The sequence below is a fragment of the Ambystoma mexicanum genome, chromosome 5p (genome assembly GCF_040938575.1).
Source record: "Ambystoma mexicanum isolate Mex_15411 chromosome 5p, UKY_AmexF1_1, whole genome shotgun sequence".
NCBI classification, from domain to species: Eukaryota; Metazoa; Chordata; class Amphibia; order Caudata; family Ambystomatidae; genus Ambystoma; species Ambystoma mexicanum.
This window is the reverse complement of record NC_090930.1, coordinates 1,019,202,743-1,019,230,281: the sequence shown is the minus strand read 5'-3', so window position 1 is coordinate 1,019,230,281 and position 27,539 is coordinate 1,019,202,743. Positions and strand designations below refer to the sequence as shown.

The following is a 27,539-nucleotide window of genomic DNA, read 5'->3' as shown; positions in this document are numbered from 1 at the left end:
TAATATCTGGCACCCGCCATTTTGGAAGTATAAATGGCTGCCAAATTCAGCCTACAATACAAATACAGGAAAAGAGTGCAAAAAGGGGTGTGGTTTTGGTTGGGGATGGGTGGCTCATGGGTGGACATTCACATATGTTTCACCAACAAATGGGTGGAGATGGGTGGACACATAACCAAACAACAGCTATAGACTGTGGGCCTCATTACGAGTTTGGAGGTAGCCATCCGACCTTTGCGGGCCCAGTAATTCCCATTCGCGGGACCTGGACCCGGTACGTCCCCGTTCCCATTTGAGCCCCCATAGGGCTCAATGGGAATGGGGCGGATGCTAACAACATGACGGATCCGTTATTAGCCTCCTGTTCTGCTAGCGGGTGCCGCTCTGCACGTCTGGTCTGGCCAGGCGTACAGAGCGGGACCTGCTGCAGAACTCGTAATGTGGCGGCACCGTTCATACCGTGGCCGCCACAGTCGTAATGAGGCCCTATGTCTCCATCCTCATATGTCATCTCCATTGGAAGCTTATTGGTGTCGCAAGCAACACCTAATAGTCCAAATTAAAAAGGCATTCAGCTGTCAGCCTCAAGGTACCCCTCATTGTGCACTTATTGTGCTGATACATTTGGTGACAAATGCTTCAAGCAGTACTAGCCTGAAGCAAGTCATCTTTTTTATTTGAGAGGCAGCAGCTGCCCCCTCGCTAGCCAATTGGTCCCCAGTCCACGTGTATAACCAAGCCAGCTGATGCCAGTCTCATGCACAGAGGCTGGCAGCAGATTCTGTTAAGAAACATATAATCTTGCCTGACTGTGCCCTGCAGCCTTCCAGAGGGAAGCACGCTGCACACAAGACCGCTAGAAAAAGAATGACGCACTAGGAAGTGACGAACCTACCCATGGCGAAATATGCAGATATGCTGCAGGACAGGCGACAGACAGGTGAGATGTCATGGTGGTTAGCTGTTGGCGGGAAGGGGCCACCAAATGGGAACATTGGTTCAGGGGACGCCCCAAAAGTAGCGGGAAGGAGGCACAAAGCACGGCTTTGAAGGAGGTAGCCTTTGACACGCTGCCTTCTGCAATGCTGCTCATTTGGGTGCGATATAGAGACTTAGGCCCGTCTTTCAACGCTGGAGGTAGTGCTGCAGCTATGAGTGAACTATGTGGGAATATGGAGTTTATTGCACTCTCCCTTGGTAGGATGTGTTTCCCTGCTTACCTACTGGCTCCCTCAGACGACAACCCATTCAAAAAGCATATACTACAACATTACAGGAGTCGGAAGCCAAGTGGTGCCACTTCCTGGGGAGTCATCCGGTCAAGGACCATGTGTTTTCACTTCCTGCGTTTTCAGTGAGTTTTCAATTAAATTCTCTTCATTTACCCATGTATATTTGTGTACCAATAACCCTCGTTGTGTGGGTGTTTGTGCACACACACTAATATTGGCCTGACATGTGCTTTAGGAAGCAATTTTAGAAACTAGCATATGGCAACAGAGAACACAACAGATCGTTTAGACCAGGGGTGCAAATCGTAGATGTTTGAATATTTTCTAAGCATTTCCTGAAGTAAAGTGGGCCAGTTTCACTTGTGAAAATGTTTCTGCACCCATTCCAAAACCACGTTGGTCTTCGTAAGTAAATAATACGGGCAACCTGTGGTGGTTCCACCATGCATAGTGGAGCTAATGACTTGCATGTCTTCCTGGGCTTTCTCTTTTTCGGTGTCCAGTCAATTGGTCGACAGCAAACTGGTCGACTGCAATTTGGTCGACACCATTTGGTCGAATGCCAAATGGTCGAATTTTTTTTTTTTTAATATATATATGTGTTTTGTGGGTTTTCGTGTGGGGGGAAAAAAAAAAGAAGAAAAAAAAGGGGGTTAGGGGGGACCCCCCCAAAAAAACCCAAAAAAAGGGTAAAAAAAAAAAATTCGACCATTTGGCATTCGACCAAATGGTGTCGACCAGTTGTCCTGTCGACCAAATGTTTTCGACCAATTGACTGGTAACCCTCTTTTTCTTATTCAAGATTTGTGGTTCAATTAATGAACATTTATCATTCCATCCAAAAGATTCAAAACGTGCTTTACTAAAGAGGGAAAGAAGAGAAAGAAGAAAAGAAGGAAAATGAAGAGGCATCCATTTTCAACGCGTAGTGAAGGATAGAAGACCATCAAGTTCATTAAGTGTCACTATTTACTATTTATATTCATAACTCCTTGTTTGTCTCATCAAACGCAGGAGGGAATTAAAAAGGTAGATACAATATCCATATGTCTATTTATCGATTAATTTCTTGTAGGTATCCATGGCTGTACACCCCCAGAATTTCGTTTAGGAATTGTATGACCGCAATGATCAAAGATAGTGATTCTCCAACAAGTATCCAGGACCAAATGGTTTCAGCTTCTTTTGAACGTCTCGCTTCGATAATATTTCCAATGTATCTCGTGCAGATCTCAGTTAGTCCTGTGCAGACTATGACAACGTGCTTTAATGTTTCAATCATTCCTTCCCGATTACAGAACATCCATTTTGAATCTTGAACTTGTCCGTATGATTTTAGAACTTGTCTTGTTGGCAAGATGTTAAGCTGGAATCTCAAGAATCGATCGATACCAGTCCGAGGAAAAGCATCTGAGGTACTTGGGGACTGTGTCGTACACTTTAGTTTCATTCGTTATATGGGTTTAACACTGGTAAGAGGCAATTCTTCTCTGCGTTTCGATCCAGTCATCTTCCTTCAAAAGCTTTTTCATTTTTCCGGCGTTTAGTCGTAGGGTGTCCAGACTAGAATCCAATGAATCGATCATGTCCAAACTTGTTTTCCCCATTGGTTGACAAGCCCATTATTTCTCCAGTTTTTCTCTTCTATGAATATTGAATAGAAGTCACATTTGGGGACCAATATACATTTTCTAATGAGGCATAAGGTTTTCCAGATTGTAAGGGCAAACATAGATGTCAGCCCCAGCTCAAATAGGATCACTGCTATCGGAACATTCTGAGGCAGTCTAAGTATTTTCCTCCAGAAAAAGGCTTCCAGGATATCCCAGATCTTCCATGGGGTAAATTTACAGGCCCTCGCTCCATACGTCAAAGAGGCCAGGACCATGGATCTGTAAAAGACAAGTATCGGGAGGATGGAAAATGTGCAGTATTTTCTGCAAATGAGTCAGCCCTGGGCCGGTAGGGCCTTGAGTTTAGTCCTTAGCTCCTATTGCTGGGGTGTGTATACCCAGCTGGGGTTTATACTTATTCTAAGGTAAACCACTGACGCAACCTGGAAGAGGATCTCATTTCCCAGGTACCATTTAAAGTTGTTTTTCTTTTTTCCAAGAGCAGAGGAAAACACTAGGATATTAGTTTTAGCCATGTTTATCTCCAATCCGTTATTTTGCATATATTTTTGGAGGTCAGTAAGCGCCCTTTGAAGTACTACGGGTGTTTGATCCATAAGGACTATATCATCTGCATATACAATAGGTGGTATTGCTTGGCCATAGATGTATGGTGGAAAAGTAGTTGTCTGGTTTCCACTATTCTGTAGATCTGCCATAAAGAAGCTGAATGGGGTGGATGCCAAGGGGGATACCTGCTTTAATCCTTGGTGTGTGTGAATTTATTTTGTGAGTGTGCCTTGATCATTCAGTCTGATTTGCACTCTGTTAGAGGAGTGAATAGCCCTAATGGGGGGCAGTATATTGTCAGGACATTTCCCAGCCTCAATTTTAGCACATAGTAGAGACCTATCAACCATGTCAAATGCCTTCCTTAGATCGATAAAGGCAAGATATATTTTGGATTGCGTTGTCAGAGCGTTTGCCTTTAGGAGGTTTATCCTCAAAAGGTTTAGTTCCATCCCTACTCATGTGACGAACCCTGATTGTCGTGGGTCTGCGGCATTGGTATCCTCTATCCACTTTCTCGATGGTTTTAGTAATAGGTCTGCAAAAATTTACAGAGAACACCAAGAAGCGTTATAGTTTGAAAGGTAGGTCCTGTCTCCTTTCTTCAAGATAGGTACGATAACAGCTTTCCTCCAGGAATCAGGGATTATACCCAATCTCTGAACCTGAGTAAAAAGGTCAAAGATAAATAGGATTCATGCCTCTTTGTGATTTTTATCATCGCGTTTGTTAGACCATCCGGGCCTGGTGCATTCAATGAGCTTGCTTTTTTTATAAGGATCTCCAGGTCAAGTCTGTCCATCGGAATGGTCCATGGATGATTCAGCTCACTCTTCAGTTCTTTCGGAGCACACAATCCCATCCCAAATAGATCTCCATAAAAATTACACCAGGCACTTACCACGTTGATTAGGGTGGGTTTGTTTGGCTGTGGTAGGATTATTTAACCATTGCCATATCTGTCTTGAATTCTTGTTAGCCAATGATTTTAACATGGCTTCCTCATCTTTTTGTGTTAGTATTGCCTTATACCCACACAGCCAGTTTCTATATCTTGTTTTCAGCTTTTAAAAGAATGTGAAGCAAGATTTGTTATCCAACTTTTTTTATCACTCTCAGATCTTTTGTTAGAATTTTCTTTTCTTGTTTTATCGGTTCATCATTCACATGGAGTGAGTGGAGATTTTGTCTCTTTTTAACTGGTCTGGTGATTTCTAGCAGAAGGGGGACATAGTTTATGTCAGCTCTTTCTTCCCATTGTCCTGCAAAGCCATCTAGCATTGTAAAGATTTCTTGGGAGTGTAATCTTAAATGGGTTTTTGTATTGTTTGCTTCTACACGTGGGCACCAACGCTCTTCAGTATTGTAATTCTTTCAAATCCATGTTACCTTCAGAAAAGCGTGATAGTTAGTTTCTTTGTTAGTGATCACCAGCTTGTTTATGTCTCCTAGTATGTCTAACGAGACAAATATATAGTCCAGGTATGTCGAATGGGAATGGTTTGACCATGTCACTTTTGGTGGTCGGTCTCCTTTCATTTGACCATTCAGGAGAAAAAGGTCTTTGGATTGCATTGTCCTAAGCCATATTGCCACACATTGCAGGCGGTATGTGGTGTACTCCTCTTCATCATCCATTATGGTTCCTCTTTCATTAATACAGGGGATATTTAGGTCTCCTCCCAGTATGATGAATCTATCCACGTACATTCCGGTGAAGAGGTCAATTGCTTCGGATATTAGGTGTAAAAGAGGGAGGCTTTTATCATCACATAGTAGACGTTCATTATTAAGCCCCATGTTGGTCTTTTACTTGTTTCGGTTTAAAGGTCACATATATCATTTGTACAAAGGAATTAAGGTTATAAACCTTAGATACTTCAATGCCAACTCCATTCTTAATTAGGGGAAGCAGGTCAGCAGTGGGTCTGCCTTTCCCATCACCATAGGCTGGGTTGACATATGAACAATAACCGTCTAGGTTTAAGGGAAGTTTCAGACATGTTTCTTGGAGGCATATTACATCTATGTTACCCTTTGTGATGTCCTTATCCTTCAACAAGTGTCTATGGCCCACGGTGTTCCAATATCCGAGTGTCCATGACTTATTTCATTGTTAGGGGACGTGCCTATGTAGGCCCATAGTAATATCCTGGTCTACTACAGTTAATTCTTCATTGTAGGCTTTAAGTTCCTTTTATCTCACTTGGCGATCCATTTGTATTTGTTTTGAGCAATACATTAAAGGTTCCCTTTTCGGGCTTCTTGGTAGAGGTTTGCGGATCGCTAATCTTTTACTGGTCATCATTTTCATTCTCTGATAGAACGTTAGATGTACTGTTTGTCTGCATTTTTAACAGGTATTGATCTAAAGGTTGAATTCTCTGTCCTATGTTTTCTTTTCGTAATTCTTTTTTATTTCCAAGGTAGTCAGATAATTCAAAGCCCACTGGGAGTAGTAGTATTTCGTCCTGGGCTTTATCAGTCGGGGCATCAGTAGTTTTAGCAACCTCGGTTACCTCACACATCAGTATATCAGGGTTGCATGCAGAAGCGGTTATTATGTCAGTTAACCCTAGATCAGCCCCCCTGATTATCACTGAGCAATTAGTAGTTATAGTAGATAAACATGAGGGAGTGCAATCACGTGTCAGCTCTACAAGCACCTCAAATCTGGTAGGGACAGGAATATTACCTATAAGGTCTTTTTCCATCATGTCTCTGTTAACATTATCAATGTTGCACGATGGGTCTTTCTGTGAGACAAATATTCTCGGGAAAAGTTGGGCAGCACTATATTTCTTCAATCTACTTTTATACCAATCACTGAAAGTTGCTCTAAATTATTCGGAACATAGTGGTAAAACCCTAGGTAATAGGGTGTCAATGACATCACCAAAATCCCAAAGTAAACCCTTGGAACAAACACATGCTCTCGCTTCACCCAATATATGGGGTAAGAAATCCAATTTAACAATCAATCTTAAGGACATACATCTTTAGTTCATATATTCCCTTCTTGAATCACATCAAAGGAACAATTATATATATCAACTATATCTACACCCTCTGGGATTTAGCCCTTTAAGAATGCCTTTTGTCTGTATGCCGTATGGAACCGGTGATAGCTCTTGTGGGAGCCAACGGGTCGTAGATCTCGAGATACCTAGGTAGAAATGATACGAGTCACCATGGGAAAGGATGAGAAGGATAGTTGCTGAAAGGAGAGTGGAAGAATGTAACCCGAGTAGGAACACAGCGTGTTGCCGAAAAAGGTACGCTTTTGTGTCTTCTGATGTTGGGAGCTAATCACCCTGGGAGAGGTAGTCCGAAAGAGTAAACTGCTGGAGCCATTTGACGGCTGCGGAAAAAAGAGCAGATAAAATTAGTTACAGTGAATGAGCCCCTCGTGAAGGAAACCTTTGTGAATGTCACGTACCCGCCTCGGAAAATGTTTGCGAGTGCCGTTGTGTGTCCGATTAATGCGGGGAGTGGATGTTTGCTGGTTCATCGTGGAGGGACTGAGTATGAGAAAAAAAGGCTGGGATAAGTATTTCAGGGAGTATAACATCCTAGAAAAATAGATCAGGATGGAGAAAACAAACTCACGAACGTGACCACTAAAGAGAGTAGCAAAGCGCAGTTGCTCAGCTGGATGCCCGGAAGTATCCCCACAGGAGCCAGGGGTGGAGCTAGGACTGGAAGCTGTAGGCTGAAGCCTGTACCACTACTCAAGGAAGACAACGCCATCTTGGGAGAACTCCAATGCACCGTGGCCAAATGCCTCCAGCGATGCCACACGGACCACTGACGGCGACGAGTCATCACAAATGTACTGTGTGCTGTAGGAGTTCTTGGTGCTGAACAGGGGCGAGTTGGCTTCAGGGTGCTTTGCAGCTGTTGCAGCAGAGTACAAGATGAGAGACAGCTGCAGGTATCAGGCGGCAGGCAGTTTGGCGAGTAAAGCCAGGCGGGCGGCTGCAGGGTGGAATGCATAGCAGCCCGGGGTTACAACATGGTGTCTCAGTGCTGGTTGGTGGTTCTGAAGCACTAGTCGAGGTGTCTTGGATGGCTTTAGCGACTGCAGCATAACAACAGTTAGTGGTCTAGTCCGTTGCAGCTCGACTGGCTAAAAAAATGACCTTTAAGGCAGATGTCGGTAGATGCTTGTCGATGCACTCCTCCTAGCTTCTTCACTGGGCTTGTGTCATCCTTCAAAGTGGATGGACTCAAGCAGAGGAGAGTGTTGCAGGCAGCTCCCTTGTCCATGGTTTGGGTCAGAGACTCTCTGGCACTTTCCACCTAGGAAGCTTCCTGCAGAGCCTAGCACCGCCACGCTGTGTGCTGGCTGCGTACCAGTTCTGAAGCTATGGAGGGTCCTCTGTATTTGTTATCTCCCTCTGTACAATGGGAGATGTTTAGGGGAGGGATCTTGCTTCCCTCTTTGGAGGTTCTGGCCTTCCTTCACTGGCAGAAGATATAAAGGAGACTGTACCTTCAGCCAGGGCCCAATGATGAGTTCTTCTTTCTACTCCTTGCAAAGTCTTAAGGTGATCTGCCAAAAGAGGGGCTCAGTCCCCTTTTAAAGCCAAATGGGACACAGTGATTGGTGTAGGCTAAGCGTACCTTAATGATCCAATCCTGGGTCCCCACCAGTAATCTCCTGGATGTGTGCACTCATAACCAGAGTCCTTTTCAACAGATAAGGTAAAGGGGTGAAAACATGTAATAATAAGACCCACCATCTTCCTGTCTGTTGTTTATCAAAGGGTCTCTCTGGTTAATGGAGCTCTCTGTGGTTGCTGATTAAAGCGGCAGGACTCCCTTTAAGCTCGGCGAGACTAGGCTGTCTGTCCCTCTCAAACCACATACTCCTACCTTCTGAATGGAGTCTCCCTGCAGGGATGACTACTTTAAACATGCAGTCCCTAACATGATATTTCCATGTCAATCGATACTGACGGCAGGAACTGGCATCAGGTTGATACAGTGCATATGAAAGGGTGTTGGGTGTTTCCTGTCTCCTTTGTTAGACTCTGCAGCCAAGTCCCATGTGGGCCTGTTTGAATTAAACTCTAATTAGTATTTGAATGCTGCCACGAGCTACAGGGCTCAACAAAAGGACAGGGTGAATGCGTGGAGCCTTTGTTAGTTAATTAGGGTGGCCATGGCAGGTGGCAGGTTTGGCCCTCTCCCTTCCAAGATGACATGGTGTACTCCTAGCTGTCATATCCCAGCTAAATATGACAGGGGGGACAGCGCCTGTAGGCTGTGTCCACCCAGAGTACACAGGTCTATGGCCCTCATTACAACTCAGGCGGTAAGGGGTTTACGGCGCCGTAAACAGCGCCGACCCTTACCGCCTGAGTACGAGGTCCCTTAGCGCCATGGCGGATTTAACACCTGCTTTTAGCAGGTGTTAAAATCCATGGCGCTAAGGGACCATGGAGTTAATTACGCCACCGTAATTTACGGTGGCGTAATTAACGCCTTCCCCACTCCCATTATGCCCTATGGGGCAAAAATGGGAATGGGGAAGGGTAAATGGGGATTGGGGACTTACCGCCCCGCCAAGGTCGGAATGGGGCGGTAAGTCCGCCAACCACCATGGCGTAAACATAGTTTACGCCATGGTGGTAAAGTCACGGCCCAGGCGGTAACTTACCGCCTGGGTCGTAATGAGGCCCTATGTGTATGTCATGCAGTGAGCATAGGAAAATGTGTGCGGATTAGACCAACACATTTTCCGGATGTTGATCTACCATGATTCACTTTTATTTAAACATTTTTTAAAAAGCCCAGGCGAGCGCACACCCACCGTGTGGATGGTCAAATTCCTCACAATATGACCTTTTAGTTGTGTCATGTGGTGATAAGCAAGTACTAGCTTTCCTTTTTGGCTAATCGATATAGGCCAAATATGCTAAGCAAAATACTAGTAATGTCAAATTATATAGATTTAAAAGCCTATGTGCAATGTGCAAATTGTGCATGAGTTAATAAATGCTACAATTATCATTTAGGATCAGGGCTCAAAGGAATGTGTGCGAAAGTGCAGCGTGCAGAGTATGTAGGTTAGAGAAGTCGCATTTCGCTTCTTGCTGTCACTTTACGAAAGTCTAAGACCCGTGGCAGATAAAAAGGAAAAAGAACTAGAAGAACCAGAGGGACCTGAATTTCCCAGGAGACGGCAGTGCTCCGAGATCTGTTGGCTCAATACGAGGAGGTGAAACCAGTGGGCGAAGTGGGCAGGAGTGGTTGGCAGCGGTGCTCCTCTACTTTTTTTATTAAGGTTTACTGTTCCTATATTTTCATTTTAAAAAGAAACCATCCGGAATGGTTTCGTTTTTAAGTAAAAGTGTAGGAAGCAGTTGAAACTTGCACTTCAGTGCAATGCACTGAACATTCCCTTAAACAGCAGGCGCATCTGTTTGGGAGTTTGTATTTTGTGTGGGAGGGGACATGGTGATGGGTTTTTGGGGAGCGGGGCAAGCCAGCAGGGAACAAAGTCCCACTACTTCTTTTCATGCACTTCGACCACTGGGTGAAACTCTTCACGAGCATTACTGAGTTACCCAACACTGTTTTTCCCCCGGAGGAGAAGAACTCTGTGCACTTGTAGGTGTTTGCAAGTGTCTGACTGACTGCATTAAGAGACAGCTGAGAATGCACTGCCGAGTGGGGGAAGAGGATGCAGGCACCGTCAAGACACCAGCGGAAGAGTCATAGGGGCTCAGCCGTAGTGTGGAACAGCAAAGACAAGGAGGAGCTTGTGAAGACAGGTGTGGTAACAGAGCTGAGTCAAAACAGCACGGGCCGGAAATGTATCACCGCGAGCACATCAGAGAAGCAGAGGAGAGATGGGAAACAAGAAAGCAGGGCCACTGTAAACATACTAATCAAGGACAGAGGTAGAAGTGTAACGAAAACAGTAGCAAACTGTGCTCTCGACAGGGAAGAGGGTAGGTGGACGCATAGTGCAACATGTGACAGGGTGTTGCGGCCGGGCCATTGCAATAGTCTAAATTACTTGTAATTAAGGGTCCTATTACAACTTTACACTGGCACATGGACATGAATAGACAAATCTTCTAAAAAGAATAGTGAATATGGTCGTTAAAAGTAGAGGAATGGTAAACAGTAGTGGAACACCGATCCCGACCGTTCCCGCTCACTTCGATCACTGATCAAGGACCAGAGATTAGAGCCCTGAGACCTGGAACAATTTGAGGATATTAGAATCAACATAAAGGAGAGTGGTCCAGGCAACACCAAGCCTTACTGGGCCCACAATAATGCGTGACAAGGAGGTGTGCGAAAGAGGTGCTAGACAGGGAGCAGATAAATGTTCACGGCAGTGGGGACTGAGATTATGCACTGCACAGGCAGCAGAGAAGTGTCCTCAGCAGCACGGAACAGGATCATAGTAAGAGAACAAAGAGGTAGGAGCTGACTAGGAGTGGTACACGGAGAAGAGGTGGAATCATTGAGGCAGGAGCACAAGTTGAAGGGCCAAGGCGCTGTTGCCAAGCAGAGCTTGTAAGGAACAAAACCAATATAGGAATTAATAACGGACTAGCCTTAGAAGTAGCATACAGTCATATCTTTTGTAAATCACTTAGTAAATAGGAAGGCCATCTTAAAAAGGAGTCCCTGCGCACTCTCATCCTATTGACTGTGCTTTCTCATGGTGTTTCTCCAATGATCCCACGCCCTCCAAGATAACCCTGGAAGTTTAAAAAATACTCTCTTCTTCCTTACCCTCTTGGCCATGGTTTTGGCAATGGAGGTTTCTGGGAGAGAGTAGTAATTTGAGGTACACACGAGGTACGTAGGCTTCACGAGCCAGTGTTGTGAGAAAAAAGAGGGAGGAGCCAACTGGATTGCATGCTGGTCGGGAAAGCCAGCAACGATGACATGAGACTTGAAAGAGCAAAGATTCCTTTGAACTGCCGCCGGCTTTGTACATGCAGCCCAACGATCAGTGGCTGGAGACGCAGAATAGAAAAAGTAAAGTTTGAGGAGGACTGAAAGAGTAAAGAGTCAATTGAGTGGCCCAAAGGCCTGGCCACAGTCTAGGTCTTTTCGCTGATCCTGTTCTTTGGTACCTTTTCAGTGGCCCTGCTATGTCCTACTTCGTGCCAAGGTACCTTCAGGCGTACCTGCACGTAACAAGTGTCCGTAACATAACATAGCATAACAGTCCAAAGGGATAGAGAGAGTAAGAGCCACTTGAATTAGTTGATGGCGTTTGTATTATGTATTTGATTGACATTGAAAGAGCGTGTTTGCCAAGGCGCTGTACAGTGCTAGTCATAAAATGGTGCAATTCAAAGGAGAGAAAACAATTACCTTCAGGCATCAAAGAAAGTGAGCCTTAAGACGAGCTCGGACAATGTGGTAAGAAGAAGAGGAGCGGGCAGGCATGGGAAGAGCGTTCCAAAGCTTGGGCGCAAGAAGAGAGAAGGAACTCAACCAAGAGGAAGCCCATGGGGGTTTTGGGATGGGCCTCATTACGACCCTAGCGATACAGTGACAACGGTGCCGGTAAGCTTACCAGCACCGTTTTCACCGTACCGCCATACTACGAGTTGTGCTCGCGGGTCTCGCTCTGCCCGCCAGGTGGGACCTCGCAGGAAGTGCGGCACCTGCGAGCACAACTCGTTGGATGCACCAGCACCGTTATGAACGGTGCCGGTGGATCCGACTCCCCATTCCCATTCAGCCCTATGTTTATTTGTTTGTTTGCTTATTTAATATAGCGCAAAACAAAACCCAAGGGTAGCTGGGCGCAAGCATTACAAGAAAACTTAAAAGGCTTAGTTACAGAGGAAGGAGGTACATACATAGTGATACAACAGGGTTATAGACAAAGATAACGTTGATACTGGCACCGGTATGCAGTGACCAATGGTCCCAATGAATATATCCACGATACAGATAAGTGAAGGTAGAGAACATAAACAGTTGACAAAGTCCGGCAATGCCCTCCTTGAGGAGCGCAGTCATGGGTAAAGAGAGTGAAGATCAGTTAGGAGGAAAGGATGTCCGGTTAGGTGTCATTGGTTCGTAACCAGGAGAGGACATTTCGTCTAAATCTAGGGTATGGTTGGTCAGATCTAATCTCTAGGGGGGGAATATTCCAGGATTGCGCGGCTATCAACGGGAAACTAGATCTGCCGGCTATGCTCCGTTTGTATCTGGGGACCTTTAAGATGAAGGAGTGGGACAATCTCGTAGGTCGGTTCGTCGTTCCCTTATTTATTCTTTCTACAAGGTATTGTGGCGCTAAGTTGTTGAGGCATTTAGACGTGAGAGAAAGTGTTTTAAGGGAAATCCTGTCCTTAATCTTGAGCCAGTGGGCATCTCTTCTTAATGGGGCCGGATGGGGAGTCCCTTATGACCGGCACCCGCCAATTGGCATGGACCGTGTCCGACAATGTCGGATTCCCAATGTTCATCCACATTACGGGGTGCCGGAATAATCACAGGTTTGGCGGCTACCGCCAAACTCGTAAAGACGGTGAGTACAAAGAGAACCTGTGAGTAGAGTGTGTGAGCAGAAGAGTAGAATGAGAGTAAGGATGAGACATAGGGTTGGGGTGCCAAGACCATGAAGACATTTTGTTGACTGTTTATAAACGTTTGTTTATTTGATAGGAATCTGTAGCAATGGCGTTTCCTCTTGGTAATTCGTCAGGAGTGTGATTGCACACAGCATCTTTCCCCGTTGACTGTATAGCACATGGATAACCACGTATGCACTTCACTTGATAGGAAGGTGTCTAGAGCGACGAGAGGCGGCACGAGAGAATCAAAGTCACCAATCCCCGCCCTGCGCTCTCTCTCCTCTATTGCTCGTACACTGGTGCAAACGTGTTCGTTTATGGAATTGTATCTTTTAATGTGCATTTAACTCATTTGACCTGACTCTATTCAATTTGCAGATTGTATATAATTTAGGATTGTATGAATCTATTGTTCATTTGCACTCGTGCCTTTATGACAGTCTGTCGAAATCAAGATATTTTGATTGATTGATTGACTATGCAAAGGGAATTAAAGAACAGACGCGAATCAAAAGGAAGGAAAGAAATAGACGAGAGAACGACACAGGATCGGACTGGCCCATAAAATTGTCTCAGGCTCAACGAAAACTGGCCCATAGTTGCAAATGGCTATCCATTCCTTTTGTGACACTGTTTGAATAGTACCCAAGAGGGAGATTTTTAATAACATGTGATGCAAACTGTGCATTTTCAAGAATATTTATTCAGCACCACTGGTCAAAACTATTAGCCCCAGAGTGAAGTAACTCGTCAACTGGCCCACGTTCGCCAAAGTAGTGGCCAATTTTGACCAAAAAAAGTGGCCCACAGCAGCATTTTGCATTTTTACCTTGGCCCTGGGCCTATTGCCCTATAGGCCAGTCCGAGCCAACACAGCAGAGAGACGGGATAGTTGGAAAAGGAGATGTATAAATGCTAAAACATAGACAGAATGGAGGGGTGTAAGGACAGAGTGTGGAAGTCAAAGAAGGAGAGATGAGCAATGATAAAGATATGCAGAGATATAAAAAGTTTAGAAGCATGAAAAGAGAGGATTTTGCAAACTCAGTGAAGATTATACATTTCCATGTGAATATGCCGCCTGAAAAATGTCGCCATGGAGGCAAATTTATTTTCCTGACCCCTAAAATACTTTCCCCAAAGAATCTAGTAGGGGTGTAATTTACGATTATAAACCCCAATTCGAGAATATTTGGGCAACGTGTTTGCTTTTACCGAGGTGCATATATGGGGAAATGTCGCCCCCTGGGGGCATTTTCCTTGATGAAATGTTCACTGGATACTGATTATACAGTTAGAAACGACTAGTGCAGGCAGTGTTAGAGATGAAAAAAGAGAATGAAAGAGAGGGGTCAAAGAGTACACTGAGGTTTCGAGTTGAAAGAGAGAACGGAAAGAGAGTGGGGAGAAATAGGCGGCCAGTGGGAGGAGGAGGGGGAGGAGATGCTCAGGGGAAGAAGAGAGCCTCTGTTTTAGAGGTATTGAGTTGGAGAACTGCTGGTGGTATGTAGATCCTCAAAGAAGCCACAGTGTAATGACAACTGAACGGAGTTAAGTGTCAATTGAGTTTCCTGATGAGAGAGGCCGTCTCCAGAAGCTACTTCTACATTAAAATAAACGAGAATTCTTCTTAGACACGTGTAGAATCAAATGCCCAACGATCCAGCGGTGGTCCAAATGCCAGAGTGCCACATTTCATGCAATGCCTGATGGGAAAAGTAGTTCTCTCAGGCTTGGGCATAGCACAGAGCAACATCATGGAGACCCCAGAAGGCAGGACCGCCTGAGGCACATCATGCCCCGTGGATCCCGGGAACGTAGCCTCTAGGGCCTGTAAAAAGGGAATTTAATGTATGTTTCATATACATATACAAAACACGTCATTCTTTCCTTGGGAGAAAGAGTGAGTTCTTTTTTCCAGGTAGCAAAATCCCACAAATGAAATCTTAAAATCTTTAATTACTCCAAGGATGCTTTCACATTTCTCATATTCTATGGCAAGCTAAATAATAAACTCTCTGCGACACAGCTCAGTGAGTTAAGTACGAGCGCCTCTGTTCTGTTTCTCAGGTATCCGCTATTCGCAAAGGAATTCGCTTCTTAAATTCTCGGCAGACAAAATAATGGAATGATATGCCTTGACGCATTCTTTCAAGAAAATCCGCTTTATTCAAGCATTTGTGTTCCATTAAATTTTCGAATAAGCATCAGCAAGGCCAAAGGTTTTGGCTTTTGTGGTGGCATGGGATAGGCATGTAGCAGACATTGCCATAATGGTTCTATATGATGACAGCAGCTAGTAACTGGTATGCAAACCTGAGCATGTGGTAGTATTGCCTCACAAATCACTATCTAATACCTACACACAAGCCAAAACCGTTGGTTTTGCCAATGCTTGTTTTCAACACGACTTTGGTGTGAGGAACAAACGTGAGAACACACATACTGTTTCTAAATCAAGTGGCAGAAGGGTCACTTGGTTAGTAGATTTTATTGCACCAGTATCCCATTTACAGCTGCATTTAACCCCTTAACGCACAGAAGAATGCTTTGAAATAACACTTACAGCTCAAAGGCCACACAGTGTGATGTGGCTGCTTGATAGAGTTAGCTCAAAGAGATCCCAGGAGGATGTGTTTTGGGTGGGGAGGGGAAGGTTGTGGTTGGGTATCACCGTAGGGATTCGCACGGCCTTGAACAGTCAATGGGTAGGTCAATAGCCAACAAAACACACTCAAACTGTGTATCCCTCCTCACCTCCACCTCCCTCCTATTTGTACTCCACTGCAACAGTTTCCGCTTATAGATTTCGCTTAAACACTGCTTAACAGCCAAACAAAAGCAGCCCTTATGTGCTTCCTCAGGGCTCACATGTACCCTGCAGCCTTTATATGGTGGTTGTTTTCATGTTCTTTGTTAGTTTGGTTAACGTAGTGAAGCCTATTAGATCACCCCTAAATTCTAAAAATGGATGCACGTTTCAGTTGACTGGATTTGTTATGCCTTGCTCTCTAACGGGCAACATCCGTATATGTATTTTCTGGGAAAATGCACTGTACTGTTATAATGTGTTCCTAAATTCTAAGTTATGTACTGAATACAGTCTGCACATTTCTAAACAAACAACAGGTCCACTAGTCGACTACATGGCCAGTAACACTTTAACATCTGTACTTCTCAGCAGTAGCGGCATCGCATTATGGAATATTTGCCCGGTTCAAAGGAAATTGCACTGCTGAAAAGTGACTTTGCACGACTGACACAACCTCTGATTCATGGAACGGTGCAAAGTGTATTTTTGCAGTGCAAAGTCAGGGCAAAGTCAGCGCATAGTAATTTTTGCAGTACAAAATGACTTTGCCCGGGCAAATATTCCATGAATTGGGCCCTTACTGTATTTTTAAGGGAACAGGATGCCCGCCCACGAACACAAAGGATGCAAACAGTCGTCGGAGCAGTCCTGAGTCGTGGGCTGCACAGCAGCAGAGGAATGAGTGAGCAAATAGCCGGTGGGCACAGGGGACTGCATGGTACAGAAACCAGGGACAAGACAGACAGGTATCAGACAGTGGTCCCGCGTTCTGACTATATACCGGCTAGTATGTATAATGGGGCCTCAGTGGGACAGGCGTCTGGGAGAAAGTGGAGGGAAGCAGACGCTCCATTAAAGGAGATTTGAACGAGCGGCCAGTAGTGGCTTCGGGTTCCAGTGGAGCTGGGCTAGAAGGAGGAGTGGAGGCGGGGTGCAAGCTCATGCAGGGATGTGAACACCAGCAGTAGGAACTTAAGAGATGCGGTCATACAGAAATCACACGCATGCTTAATGACATGTTGGCAGTCCATGCTGTCATTTATTCCCTTGCTGTCGTTGTGGCATGAAAAGAGCCCTTGTACTGAGCGATGGGAAACAGGCATGTCAAGCAGCATTTCCAGCAAACCTCTTGTCAAAGTAACTGAAAAATGATATTAATCTTGTGTTTTTATTAATATTATTATTATTATTATTATTATTATTATTATTATTATTATTATTGTTATTGTTATTATTATTGTATTTGTTGGATGTGGAACTAACTTTGAGAAGCAACAGAGCGCTGTACAGAGGTGTACACCAATAGAGATGCATTACAGTGTACTTTACAGAGGTATATAACAATACAGATGCATAGCATAGCACTTTACAGAGGTGTACACCAATACAGATGCATTACAGTGTACTTTACAGAGGTATATAACAATACAGATGCATAGCATAGCACTTTACAGAGGTGTACACCAATACAGATGCATTACAGTGTACTTTACAGAGGTATATAACAATACAGATGCATAGCATAGCACTTTACAGAGGTGTACACCAATACAGATGCATTACAATGTACTTTACAGAGGTATATAACAATACAGATGCATAACGGTGCACTTTACAGAGGTGTACACCAATAGAGATGCATTACAGTGTACTTTACAGAGGTATATAACAATACAGATGCATAGCATAGCACTTTACAGAGGTGTACACCAATACAGATGCATTACAGTGTACTTTACAGAGGTATATAACAATACAGATGCATAGCATAGCACTTTACAGAGGTGTACACCAGTACAGATGCATTACAGTGTACTTTACAGAGGTATATAACAATACAGATGCATAACGGTGCACTTTACAGAGGTGTACACCAATGCAGATGCATAACGGTGCACTTTACAGAGGTATACAACAATGCAGATGTATAACGGAGCACTTTACAGAGGTATACAACAATATAGATGCATAACGGCACACTTTCAATGCAGATGCATAACGGTGCACTTTACAGACGTGTACACCAATACAGATGCATTACAGTGTACTTTACAGAGGTATATAACAATACAGATGCATAACGGTGCACTTTACAGAGGTGTACACCAATGCAGATGCATAACGGTGCACTTTACAGAGGTATACAACAATACAGATGTATAACGGAGCACTTTACAGAGGTATACAACAATATAGATGCATAACGGCACACTTTACGGAGGTGTACACCAATGCAGATGCATAACGGTGCACTTTACAGAGGTATACAACAATACGGATGCATAACGGTGCACATTACAGAGGTGTACACCAATGCAGATGCATAACGGTGCACTTTACAGACGTGTACACCAATGCAGATGCATAACAGTGCACTTTACAGACGTATACAACAATAAGGATGCATAACGGAGAACTTTACAGAGGTGTACACCAATACAGATGCATAAGTGTGCACTTTACAGAGGTGTACACCAATGCAGATGCATAACGGTGCCCTTTACAGAGGTATACAACAATTCAGATGCATAACGGAGCATGTTACAGAGGTGTACGCCAATACAGATGCATAACTGTGCACTTTACAGAGGTGTACAGCAATACAGATGCATAACAGTGCACTTTACAGGGGTGTACAGAGTGGGGAAGAGCCTAGTCTACGTTACCTCGTTGGTGCAATTTCTTGTCTGTCTGAAAATCAGCTCTTAATGAAGAAGCCCCTTCATTTACATGATATGTTTGCCTTGGAGATGTTGGTGCAGTTAGAATTGAAAATAAAAAAAAATCCAATGATTTGTCGTTCAGCTTAATTGAAAGCAGCATGAATATTAAATATTGCAACCCATTATCTCAATTTTTTATACTTTTGCGGCACAAAATAAAAATGTAAAAGTAAGTGTTTATTTGTTGAAAGTTAAAAATCGCTCTAAATTGGATGGTCTGTCTAATAAGGCTGCAAAAAGTCCCTCATACTCTTAGGATTGCTAAGAATGCTGGTACGTTTGCTTATGGCTCACAGGATCAGACGTCAAGTTAGGGATTGCATGGCATAGATATAATTATGCTTCACTCTTAAAATTGTACTTGATGCCCTAAGAATGAATCAATATGCCTCGAGGCCAGGGGTCGTCCCTGTTGGTAACAGCCTGCTGCCCAAGTTAAGGGCCCGAACGAAGCGAGGGTCCCTTGACGAGGGGAAGACGCCATTAACGACAGAGTCAGCCCGCTGTTAGGGCATATCGTCATTAGCACCGGTGTAGTCTCCTACACGGGTACTAATGGTGTCTTTAAAAAAAAAGGAACATACCTTTGCTGCGCTGCCCGTCTTCGCGCAGGTCTGACCCATGAAGTCCGTTTTCAATGTTGATGACGGATGTCATTAATATTCTAAATGGAATTCGGGGTCAGCACTGTGCAGCACCAGGACACGCAGCATAGGTCCGTTTTTAAATTTTTGTTTTAAAAGGACACTATTAGCACCTGTGTAGGGAACTACTTGAGTCCTGAGAGGTGAGGGAGCAGGGAAGGGAAGGGAAGGAGGCACTGGCTACCCATGGTGCTCGAAACGTGGACTTGTACCCTACAATACAGCCTGCGATCCTGATTGGCCAGCGACCCCTTCCAGGGTGCTAATTTGCTTCATTTCTAATTCCATTGTGCAAAGCGCAAATCTCTCAAAGCCGACATGTGATACGATCAGCTTCAAATTCAAATGAACCAGATCTGTCTGCCAAGTGGGCAAAGGTGTACCTGTGCTCTTCAATTAACCTTTTAAGTCGCTACTATTGTTTATTTCTGCAGGGCCAGAACGGGCGTAATGGAGACCCCGGGCCATCGGGACCTGATGGTAAGCCTGTGAGTACTCTTTCATATTTCCCATTTTTAACATGTACCTCAAAACAGTGCAACAGTGGAATAGAATTGGCATTAGTGTGTAGTTTACACATGCCACATCCCTTCGTACTCCTGCCTTCATACACATCGTTATGCTCCTGCAGGAGTGTTCCTAGTTCTTGAGGGTCACTAACTTGTCAGGCTTTCAGTCATGGGATAAGTGTGCATCCAATGTATCCAGATGGGAGATCAGTTGCTTATTCAGTAGCTTCGTCGAAGACCTGATTGGTCTGTAGTCTCGAGAGCCAGACTTTTGCAGTAAAGGAACATGACTCCTGCTCAGACACTCACAGTACAGCACACTCATTCATATAGAGGAAAAGGATCATTCATTCTTGATACAGATCATGGCTGTGCAATGTTGCACTCAGTCAAATGGCAAAGTGCATACACTCACATGGGGATATCCCGATGATCGGCAACGCAGTGCATTTTGTTTTATTTATTTACCACTTCCGCCAAAGCGTTCTAAAAAATTATTTGAAACAACAGTACAATAAAGTTATGCAGAATGATCCATAGTCATGAAGACTGGTTAGAAGAAAGAGAAAGTAGAAGACGGGCTTTTAGTTGTGAACGAAAGATGTGAAAGGAAGGAGATGCCCGAATAGAGCGTGGGAAAGTAGTCCAATGCTCGGGTGCGAGAAGTGAGAAGGAACAAAGTCGGGAAGAAGCACGGGGAGGTTTGGGAACAACAAGAAGAAATAGAAATTGTGACTGAAGAGAACGAGGAGGCGAGTAGAAAGCAACAAGAGAACAAAGATAAGGAGGAGCAAGACCATAAAGAGCTTAATAGACAAAGCAGAGAAAATACAAAATTAGGTGATGAGCAAAAGAAAGTAAAGAGGCAGATCGAACAGAAGGCTATGCATTTTCTTTGCCTTCCCAGCCATCCAGCGCCACACTCTATCTGTATCTCCTTATCTCTGATCGGTGGAAGCAGGAATGGCATATGTGTCTGTCTCTAAAACACATATGTGCAATGGAAACAGGCACACACTTGAGTCCTACCTACAATGGGCCTCATTAGGAGTTTAGTGTTACGCTGATAACGGTGCCGGTAAGCTTACTGGCACCGTTATCACTGTACTGCCAAACTACGAGTTGGACTCGCGGGTGCCTGACAGCCTGCCAGGTCTGACCTGGCGGGCTGTGCGGCTCCGGCGAGCACAACTCACGGATGCACTAGCACCGTTATTAACGGTGCCGGTGCATCCATGCTCCCCATTCCCATTCAGCCTTATGGGGCAGAATGGGGGATGGGGAGTGCGTTAACACCGGCACTCGCGAATGGGCATTTACCGGTCCACCGACCTCGTAATGCACTGGTAATTTCCCATTCGTGGGTGCCGGTGTCGGATGCAAGTTTGGCTGTAGCCGTGCCTGTCACACAGGCACGGCTACCGCCAAACTCCTAATGAGGCCCAATGTCATTTACACAGTGCTCACTATGTGGATTTCACAAAGACACACCCTTGATGCACCATAAGATCATTTAACTGTATGGCATCAGATCTATAGATCACCCTCCACAAGATTCACTGCCTGGCGGATCCTGATAATATTGGGCGCATCTTCTCCTGATGCTTTTGAGTTTCTTGCCCATACCCCTCCAACCCCCCCCCCCCCCCCCCCCGCTCCCTGGCCCTCTTGTTCACTTCTTTTATACATTTGGAGAAGACTCACTGTATCAAGGGATCTGCCATCCTTTCAGTATGCTCCTAGGCCTCAATGCATTGTTATGGTTGGTGACATAACACAGGTATTCCATACCTGCTACCTGAAGGGGAGATGCAGGTCACTGACAAAGAGAAGGTTTACATGACATGTATTGCGTGTCCTAGAATTCCTCTGGCGTTAGGGGGAGCGAAGAATCTATGTTGCTCTGAACTCCCACTACATTCAACAATATTAAGTTCATGAAGGTATTTCTTCAAGGCAGCATTCAGAAAGGTTTGCAGTCAGAGGGGGTTGGTCATGCCGCTATGACAGTGGTTCTTAAACTAGTTGCCAAGTCAATTGCAGAGAATACTGTGAATATATATAATGAATCTATGGAGTATTGGACTCGATAACTAACACTGGCAAGGGCAAATGACAGCTCATCAGGACATGTTTGGCAATGACTTTACAGGTGGGCCTTCCTATGTCATAAATAATGCAGGCATGAAGAAAATCAGTTCTGGGCTGGTCCCAAAAATTGGCAAAACCAAAAGGCACCGCTTGAACAAGAAGTACAGGAAGCCCTTTGTTAAGAAAATCCGAGTCTATTGGGAGATTGAACATTATCTTCTGGGTTTAGCCAACCAGATGAATTATGCGGAGCCCTTACTGTGCAGCAGAGCCTTGCAAGCTGCAGCCAGGCCCACTAATGTGCATGCACAAGTTCTAGTGCAGTGAGCACACCCTGCCTTCATACGTTGACATGTGTAAAAGAGGGACATAGCGCAAGAAAAAGAGGGAAATATACTAACTTCCTGTTGATATGAACTTCAGCGGAATGGATTCATAAAAGGGTCAAAGAAGAAGAATCCCTGTCATGTGATCACGTCTAGGTCACCTGATCGGCATTGTGCCCGCTCAGGAGGAGCAGCCGAGAGGTTGGAGATGTCGCTGAGACACACTCGTTTTATTAATCAGATCTACTCATTTATTTACGAGCAACATGATTTGAACATAAATGAATAACTCTTGCAAGGCACGCACAACCATACTATCTTTCCTCGTCCAGGGTAGGTCCGGTTCAATCAGTCGTAGCTACTGTCTGTTAACCTGCTCAGCCTTGGATATGGTGTTCCCCTTAAATCAGCACCTCTAGCATTGGACGTCTCTAAAAATGCCTGCACCCAAGTGTTACAACCATACTCACAGCCAATCGACCTGGCTTCATAACTGCAAAGGGTAAGAGTGATGTTCCCCTGCAGAGGATGTGCAAACCAAACCATACCATCTTCATTCACAAAGCCAGACCTATTGGCTTTGATCATGTTTATTTATTGAGGCACGCAGTGCCTTTCAGAAATAGAAAACTACTGTGATTTGGTAGGTCATGACATTAGCTTTGAGTCACATAAAAGGAATGAGAGAGAAGCCAAGAGGAAAAGTCCAAAGGCAGTGTTGAAGAGAGAATAGCTGCTTTATAGCGCTTTGAAGAGTGAGTCAGACTTGTGGGACACTGTGAGATTGCGTGCAGGACTTAATCAGATCCCGAATGGTCAGGCCGAGGAAGGCTGTGTTTGGTGGTCACCAGTTGTTCTGGGTGTCAACAGGGTGAACAGCCAGATAGATTACTAAGGCGCCCCTGACGGAGTTAGTTGACTAGAGTACTATCTTATCTATAGGCACTGATGAAGGGGAGGTGCACACAGCAGGTAAAAGCCTCAATTATTCGAGTGTAAAGATTTATGAGCTCTTTCATAGCTATCCAGAAACTGCTAGCAAGGAGACTTGCATGCACCTGATGGGATTTCACTGGCCTATTTAAATGGGGAGAACTCCAGTTTCATGGATGTGATGGTGGTGATTAAGGAAGACCCCTCCGCTGTCAACTGCATGAAGTTGGGCAGCCGCCCTGATGTAGATGGCTACCTTGTTACATTTCACCGGGTATTCAGAAATCTCCTTACTCTGGTACTGACTGACTGTTTTTTAAATGTATTTTGTATTTTCTATCTCAGGTGAGCTTCATTAAGTGTCAGTATGGCCAAGACCATATCAGGGTGCTCACTGATTTGCTGACAGGACACAGGTTGAGTGCCAGGCCAGTAGTGCCCATTAGCGTTGATACAGAAAAAGCAATTGTTCAGGTGTTTTGGCCTTCTTTGGCCTCTGGAATGTTTTGTGCACTTATTTATAACCCTGTGTAATGGCACTACTGTTGAAGGCAGGGTGCCTGGGACTCGGCAGGGATGCCCACTCTTCCCTTTCTTCTTGGATCTAGTGATGGAGCTCTTGTCAGCCTTCTTGCACAGGCGTGGGGTGTTATGTCCATACCCTCGAGTGCGACAGAAGAACTACTTCTGCTCTATGCCCACAACGTGTTACTCTTAGTTTGGAAACTCAAGGTCTCCTGCCCACTGCTTTTGGACATTCTGGACCACTAGGGAAGGGTTACCGTTCATAAGAAGAATTGGGACAAAGCGCACGTGTTCCCCATCAATTCCTTCTGGCAAAGAAGTCTTTTTTCCCTCTTTGGTTTTGACTGGGCTCGGATGGACTTGAATAGCTGCGAGAGAAGCTTATGTGAGAGGTGTCAGCCTTGATGGTGGCAGATGTCAGACCAATACAGAAATGGTGCAACCTGACAACGCGGAGGGAAGGGAAGTACATGTAGTTGGAATGTGTGCCCTGCCTCACATTTCTTACTGCTTGGAGGTTTTCCCTTCCCCATTTGGAAGGGGATGCTGAAGCAAACGAAAATACACTTTCACTCATTTCTTTTGAGTCCTGGCAGGAAGGCAACATTGTAGAATGTTGTCCTTAGCAGAAACACGAAGGATGTCATTTCTGCCATGCCTGATCTTGGAGTTTATCATGCGGCCTTTCCTTTGAGGTTCTGCTATCACTGCTTTCCTGAGGCGAGAGCGAGAAAGCTAGCATGGCTGCCTCTTGAGCGGGCAGCAGTGGAACCTTAGGTTCTCTGTTCACTTCTTTCCACGGGCAAACACCTGCGTGGAAGAAAGCTGCCTGGGACAGTAACCCATACAGTCACCGTGTGGCATGCCTGACTGGATGTCTGTTAAGATCATAAGGTTACGCATCGTACAGTCTGACCTCTGATGGGGCTGTCATGTGGTCCTGGGAACACCAACAGAACGTCGCTAGGAATATCCTGGAGTGGGGCCTTTTGGGTAGAGGTTTTGGACTGTGTAGATTTAGTTTTGGTTACCCACGTTGAGTGTTTCCCACTCTGGACACCAAGTCTACCCTCAATACTGCACCGACACTGTGGCTTCAGCCTATGTTTTAATGTCGATTGTAGGGAAGTCCAGGCAGAGGCTCGGGGTTCAATTGCTTGCAAAGAAGCAGACGACGCGAGGGGAGGGTGGCATTGGCACCTACACAGCCCGCACGAGGCAGCTTGCAAAGGTTTCCTGGGTCTCTGATTGAATGTTGTGGCATGGTCCCCACCTGCCCCTCAGCCCATTCCCCTTGCCACCTGGGCTTACCTGGTGTACTATTGTTGTCCCGGGCATGTCCCACGTCCACTGCTTCCCTGCATGGTCGCTCCTTCCTGCCAACCCGGCTCCCACATCAGCTCAGGCGTGTGTGCTGTGTTCCGCCGGCTTTTCTTTCTGCGATGTGGGCGGGGCTTTATCGAAATGCATATTATATGCGTTTTCTGACCACCCCTAATTCATCATCGCTGAATTCTTTGATGTTCTTACAGCTTTCGTCCAGATTTTTGATGGCTTCAGGCACTCTCTGATGGCTGTTAATCCATTGTCATTTATCTTGCTCTAATAACTTTTGCATCCTAAATCTCACTTTAATACTATTAATAGGTATATTATTACTTAAATAATATTGATATGATATGATATGGCATTTATAACGCGCCTACAAGTGTTTCAAGACATGCCCAGCCCAGATATTCAGCATATGTCTGGGCAGGGCATGGCCCTGCGGGGCTGTGTGCTTTCACCCCCTCGCCCACCGTTAGAATAGCTACATTTCTATTTATTTTTCTATTTCGATCAGGACTTGGCAGATCAATAAAAAAACAATAACAACGATTAATAAACACCTACCGCTGGTCGGGGAGTGACATCGCCCACCACCCCTGCATACCTATAAGTGTAGTTTTACAATTATTTAAGGTTCAAAATGTTTTCAATTTCTATGGTTGTGTTTGATATCTTTGGAAGATGTGCTTTAATATAATATTCGTTAAATTAAACTTATGTCACTGGAGGATGCTGAGTAGCCACTTATTTTGGGTATGCATTATTTCATTTTTTGGTGACCTGCATTGCCTCCATTACAGACTAAAGAAATATTATAGTGTATCTTGGAGCACTAGCAAGATGGCCGCCTTCTCACAACTCCAAGGACGCATCGGATTCATGAGCTGACCCCAACCCGTGTTGTGTCTGTTTCTGCTTGTGGGAGAGGCTGTCATCCTGGATCAGAGGCTAAAGGCAAGAGTGCGCTGCTGAAATTGATCAGCTCGCTGAACGGGATCTCCAATAACCGATGGTGGCTGCTGTCGTATGCCTACCTGGTGGTGGCCTGGGCCTTCCATGGGCAGATCAGAAAAAAAGGGGCTGCGCTAAGGCCAGAGATCTTCTGGGATTCTGGATGCAGGAGCAGAGGGGGCTGATGACAGGATGCCCCAGAGTATAGGAGAGACGAGACTTAGCTATGACAGTCAAGAGTTGCGTGACAGCACAGACAGGCACACAGTGACTGGCGGCCATCTGGGAGTGCTATTATTGGGGAGCAATGTAGTCTGTCTCTGGTGTGGGGCTCCGAGAGTCACAGGGTTGTGAGATGAGAAACTGACCCGTACCAGGAGACTTCCATTCCTTCTTTTCTGTTGGCGGCCAGCATAAGCCTAATTGAAAATGGAGTTCAGGGCCACCATATTGGGAGGATGCCATCATATGGACTGAGAGCCTGAAAAGCAGCAGAATTCCTTGTTAGAGACTTTTCATTACACACGTGGGTTGCCCGTGGGCTTTCATACCAGGCAGAGAAGTGGAAGCATGAAAGGGCCAGAAGAAAGTGAAGATGAGGCAAATCATTTCTTTGCCCCAACAGAAGCACACAGACATGCCAAGATACTGGTCAGGGAGCCTCTGGTTCCTCATCACCTGTCCAGAAACAGGATCCCTGCACCATGGGATGAACTGAGGGCTCCAGCGCCAGACTGGAAAAACAAATTTAACAAATTGAACGAAAGTGTGGGTAACTTGGAATTAAAAAAACACTGCGATTGAAAGCAGGCTCAAGAGAGTAGATGCACAAGGAATAAAAACAGCAGAGCAAGTGGACACAGAGAAGTAATTGCCATCAACCGAGAAAATTGGGTCTTGGCCAACCACAGTACGGGCCTGAGGCTTCCAGATTGCATGCAGGGTAGCGATCCAGCTCAGTTGGCTGAGCAGTGGCTCCCAAAGCTGCTAGACTTCAACGTCAAAGATGGCCCTCTATGTCTAGCAGGTCCTGGGTTTTTTACGTGGCATGCTGGACTCGTAGGTTGCGATGTACATTGGGGAAATTTGAACTGCAAGTCCCAGCATGTCCGACAGGAGGCCTCTCTTAAAAGAGCACAGGTCTACCTAAAGAACCGAGGTCGGGTTACATTATTTAAAGTCTTTCAATCTCATTAAAGAGATTATTTTGGCAAGCAGGTCTTCAAGCTACCGCCAAATGCTGTTTAGCAAGCACAGTTACATGGCCATTCTTCTTTTTTTAAAGAAATAGCACACTGTACGATATTGGGGTTCTATGTGATAATGTTGCCTGGGAAAAGCAGGCAACCTTTTTTCTTGCACCCCTAAAAGTCTTTCCCCACATATTCCAGGACGGATATCATTTACTACTATGTACTGCAGGCGTAGAATATTTGGGAAAAGTGCTTGATTTTCTTAGGGGTTCGAATTTGGGGAAATGTTACCCGTTGGTGACCATTTCCCAGGCGGCTTTATCGCCGGATACCGATATTGGTTGTCTTTATAATGTTGTTTCATGGAAGAACTGTTCGAAATTGTTCGAAATTAAATATCAAAGATAAATTTTAAGACTTACAGACCTTCTAGAAAATGTCTGACTCGAATATTGGCCAAGGCAAATTTCTGGTCAATAAATTGGGGGAAGGTTTGAACTCAAACAAGAACTGCCCCCT

The 27,539-nt window shown here is 45.0% G+C and overlaps 1 protein-coding gene across 1 annotated transcript in view; it reads left to right on the top strand.

The window, feature by feature from the left end:
- The window catches only part of LOC138480617 (collagen alpha-1(XXI) chain-like), a 703,399-nt gene that overhangs the window by 368,573 nt on the left and 307,287 nt on the right, over positions 1 to 27,539 (top strand). The window contains exon 10 of the mRNA XM_069612315.1: positions 19,598 to 19,651. Coding sequence (XP_069468416.1) covers positions 19,598 to 19,651 — 54 coding nt within the window. The remainder of the gene's footprint in view (positions 1 to 19,597; positions 19,652 to 27,539) is intronic.